This window comes from Mastomys coucha, chromosome X (genome assembly GCF_008632895.1).
Source record: "Mastomys coucha isolate ucsf_1 chromosome X, UCSF_Mcou_1, whole genome shotgun sequence".
In the NCBI taxonomy this organism is placed as follows: Eukaryota; Metazoa; Chordata; class Mammalia; order Rodentia; family Muridae; genus Mastomys; species Mastomys coucha.
In genome coordinates this window covers 553,756-556,469 of record NC_045030.1, presented here as the reverse complement: position 1 = coordinate 556,469, position 2,714 = coordinate 553,756, and the positions used below count along the sequence as shown (strand labels likewise).

The following is a 2,714-nucleotide window of genomic DNA, read 5'->3' as shown; positions in this document are numbered from 1 at the left end:
TCTGGGTCCTGTTCATGTATCCACTTTGCTATTCTGTCTTTTTATTGGGGAATTGATTTCATTGATGTCAAAAGATATTAAGGACTAATGATTGTTTCTTCCTGGGCTTTTGTTGTTATTGTTGTTGTTAGAGGTAGAATTATGTTTGTGTAGCTACCTTCTTTTGGGTTTGTTGTGACAAGATTAATTTTTTGCTTTTGGAGGGATGTAGTTTCCTTTTGTTGGAGCTTTCCATCTATTACTCTTTGTAGTACTGGATTAGTAGAAAGATATTGTGTAAATTTGGTTTTGCCTTGGAATACCTTGCTTTCTCCATCTATGGTAATTGAGAGTTTTGCTGGGTATAGTAGCCTGGGCTTGCATTTGTGTTCTTGTAGGATCTGTCTGACAACTGTCCATGATCTTCTGGCTTTTATAGTCTCTGTTGAGAAATCTGGTATAATTCTGATAGGTCTGTCTTTATATGTTACTTGAAATTTTTCCCTTATTGTTCCCAATATTCTTTCTGTGTTTTGTGCATTTCGTGTTTTTATTATTATGTTATGGGAGGAATTTCTTTTCTGGTCCAATGTGTTTTGAGTTTTGTAGACTTCTTGTATGTTTATGGGCATCTCTTTCCTTAGGTTGGAGAAGTTTTCTTCTATAATTTTGTTGAAGATATTTACTGGCCCTTTAAGTTGGGAAACTTTGCTCTCTTCTATACCTATTATCCTTAGGTTTGGTCTCCTCATTGTGTCCTGGAATTTCCTGGATGTTTTGGGTTAGGAGCTTTTTGAATTTTGTATTTACTTTGCCTGTTGTGTCAATGTTTTCTATGGTATCTTCTGCACCTGAGATTCTCTCTTCTATCTTGTATTCTGTTGGTGATGCTTGAGTCTATGACTACTGATCTCTTCCTTAGGTTTTCTATCTCCTGGGTTGTCTCCCTTTGTGATTTTATTATTTTTTTCTATTTCCAATTTTTAGATCCTGAATGGTTTTGTTCAATTCCTTCACCTGTTTGTGTTTTCCTGTCATTCTTTAAGAGATTTTTGTGTTTCCTCTTTAAGGACTTTTACCTGTTTACCTGTGTTCTCCTTCATTTCTTCAAGGGAGTTATGTATGTTTTAACTAAAGTCCTCCATCATCATCATCATGAGATGCGATTTTAAATCAATCTTGCTTTTCTGTTGTCTTGGGATATCTGTGCCTTGCTGTGGTGGGAGAACTCGGTTCTGATGTTTCTACGTAGCCTTGGTTTCTGTTGCTTATGTTCTTGTGCTTGTATCTTGCCATTTGGTTATCTCTGGTGTTAACTGGCTTTGCTGTCTCTGACTGGCCTCATATTCACCCCCAGAGAAGGAGCTGGAGGCACTCCGAGACACTGTCGAGGCCGAGGCCGAGGTCGAGGCTCAGGCCGAAGGTGCTTCAGGTCCCACAGCCCGCAGTGGTGCCTCAGCCTCAGCGGCAGGCCTCGCTCTCCAGAGCCTCGAAGCGGAAATGGCGGCCGCCACAGCAGCCGACGACACCTCCGCGGCTGGTGAAAACCCGGGGACATTTTCTGTGCCTGAGAATCAGCATCTCGACCCTGAGGGTAGCTGTGGCCCAGACATAGAACTTGGACGCGTTAGGCCCATGACGAGAAGCCAGAGAGAGGTAGGCGAAAGCCCGAAAGGCTGCAATGGCGGCAGTGGCGGCAGCGGGCCCCCAGCTCAAACAAAGAGCAATAGGAAGAGGAAGCCGCCCAAGCAAAACCTAACTACACAAAGTGCAGGTGGGCCTCAGCTTCCAGAAGCTCTAGAGTTGCCGCGTACGCCTCAACCACCACCTTCTCTGAGCTCTCAGCCTAGCAGCAGCCACCATTTTGGACTTTCAGTGGGGAACCTAGAATCCCCGGGGCCTACCCTCAGGAGTACAGCCAAGGCAGGCTACGTGTCTACTCCAGCCCCTAAGGCCCTCAGCCCAGCCACTCGGGCTGTTTCTGGTCTTCACAGCAGTGTACCTGAGTCCAGCAGTGCTGGGAGCAGCCACTCCACCCCTGCTGGCCCCGAACTCAGTCAACAGGCCACTCTGCAGGTTCCTGGTGTTGGTTCTGACTCCAGAGGCAGTGGGACCCCTGAAGGCTGGGTTCTCCGCTCACGAGTCGTAACCTTTGGTCATCAGAGCAGTGCGCCGGAGGTCAGCCCGGAAGTTCACCCTGAAGCCCACCACAGTGGCTGGAATCTGCGCCCTCGGGCCACCCCACGGGTTCCTGTTGTTCACACTACCCTGAGGTCCAGTCCTGATAGAAGCAGCCGTGCAACACAGAGCAGAAGCCGAAGCCGCAGTGCACCCAGGTTCGACTCTGACCACCAACGCAAACAAAAACTAAGCATGGAGCCGCAGCTGGAGTCGGAGGAAGAGCCGGAGCCTGACCCAGAACTTGGCCCTAGCAGCCGGCCACAAGCAAGCCTTTCCACCTTTAGGCCTGCAATTCCAAGGAGATCCTCGCTAGCACCGGCAGGCTCTCCTCCAAAACGCCCCGTCCGTATGCGGGCCTCTTCCCCTTCTCCTCCTGGTAGGCTCTATCCTTTCCCTGTGCAGTATAATGAAGATACCAGTTCTTCCTCCTCATCCCCCAGTGAGGTCTCCTGTGTCCCTTTTTCCCTCAATAGGTCATCAGAGCAGGGCTCCTCATTAAGCTCTGTCTCCAGTGCTAATTTTAGTAGTAGCTGTTGGCCTGCCTTTATTCCTGA

The 2,714-nt window shown here is 48.1% G+C and overlaps 1 protein-coding gene across 1 annotated transcript in view; it reads left to right on the top strand.

The window, feature by feature from the left end:
* The window catches only part of Ezhip (EZH inhibitory protein), a gene marked incomplete at its 3' end in the record, with an annotated part of 2,894 nt that extends 182 nt beyond the window's left edge, over window positions 1-2,712 (top strand). Inside the window, exon 2 of the mRNA XM_031371857.1 lies at window positions 1,321-2,712. Coding sequence (XP_031227717.1) covers window positions 1,321-2,712 — 1,392 coding nt within the window. The remainder of the gene's footprint in view (window positions 1-1,320) is intronic.
* Between the last annotated feature and the right edge of the window lie 2 nt (window positions 2,713-2,714).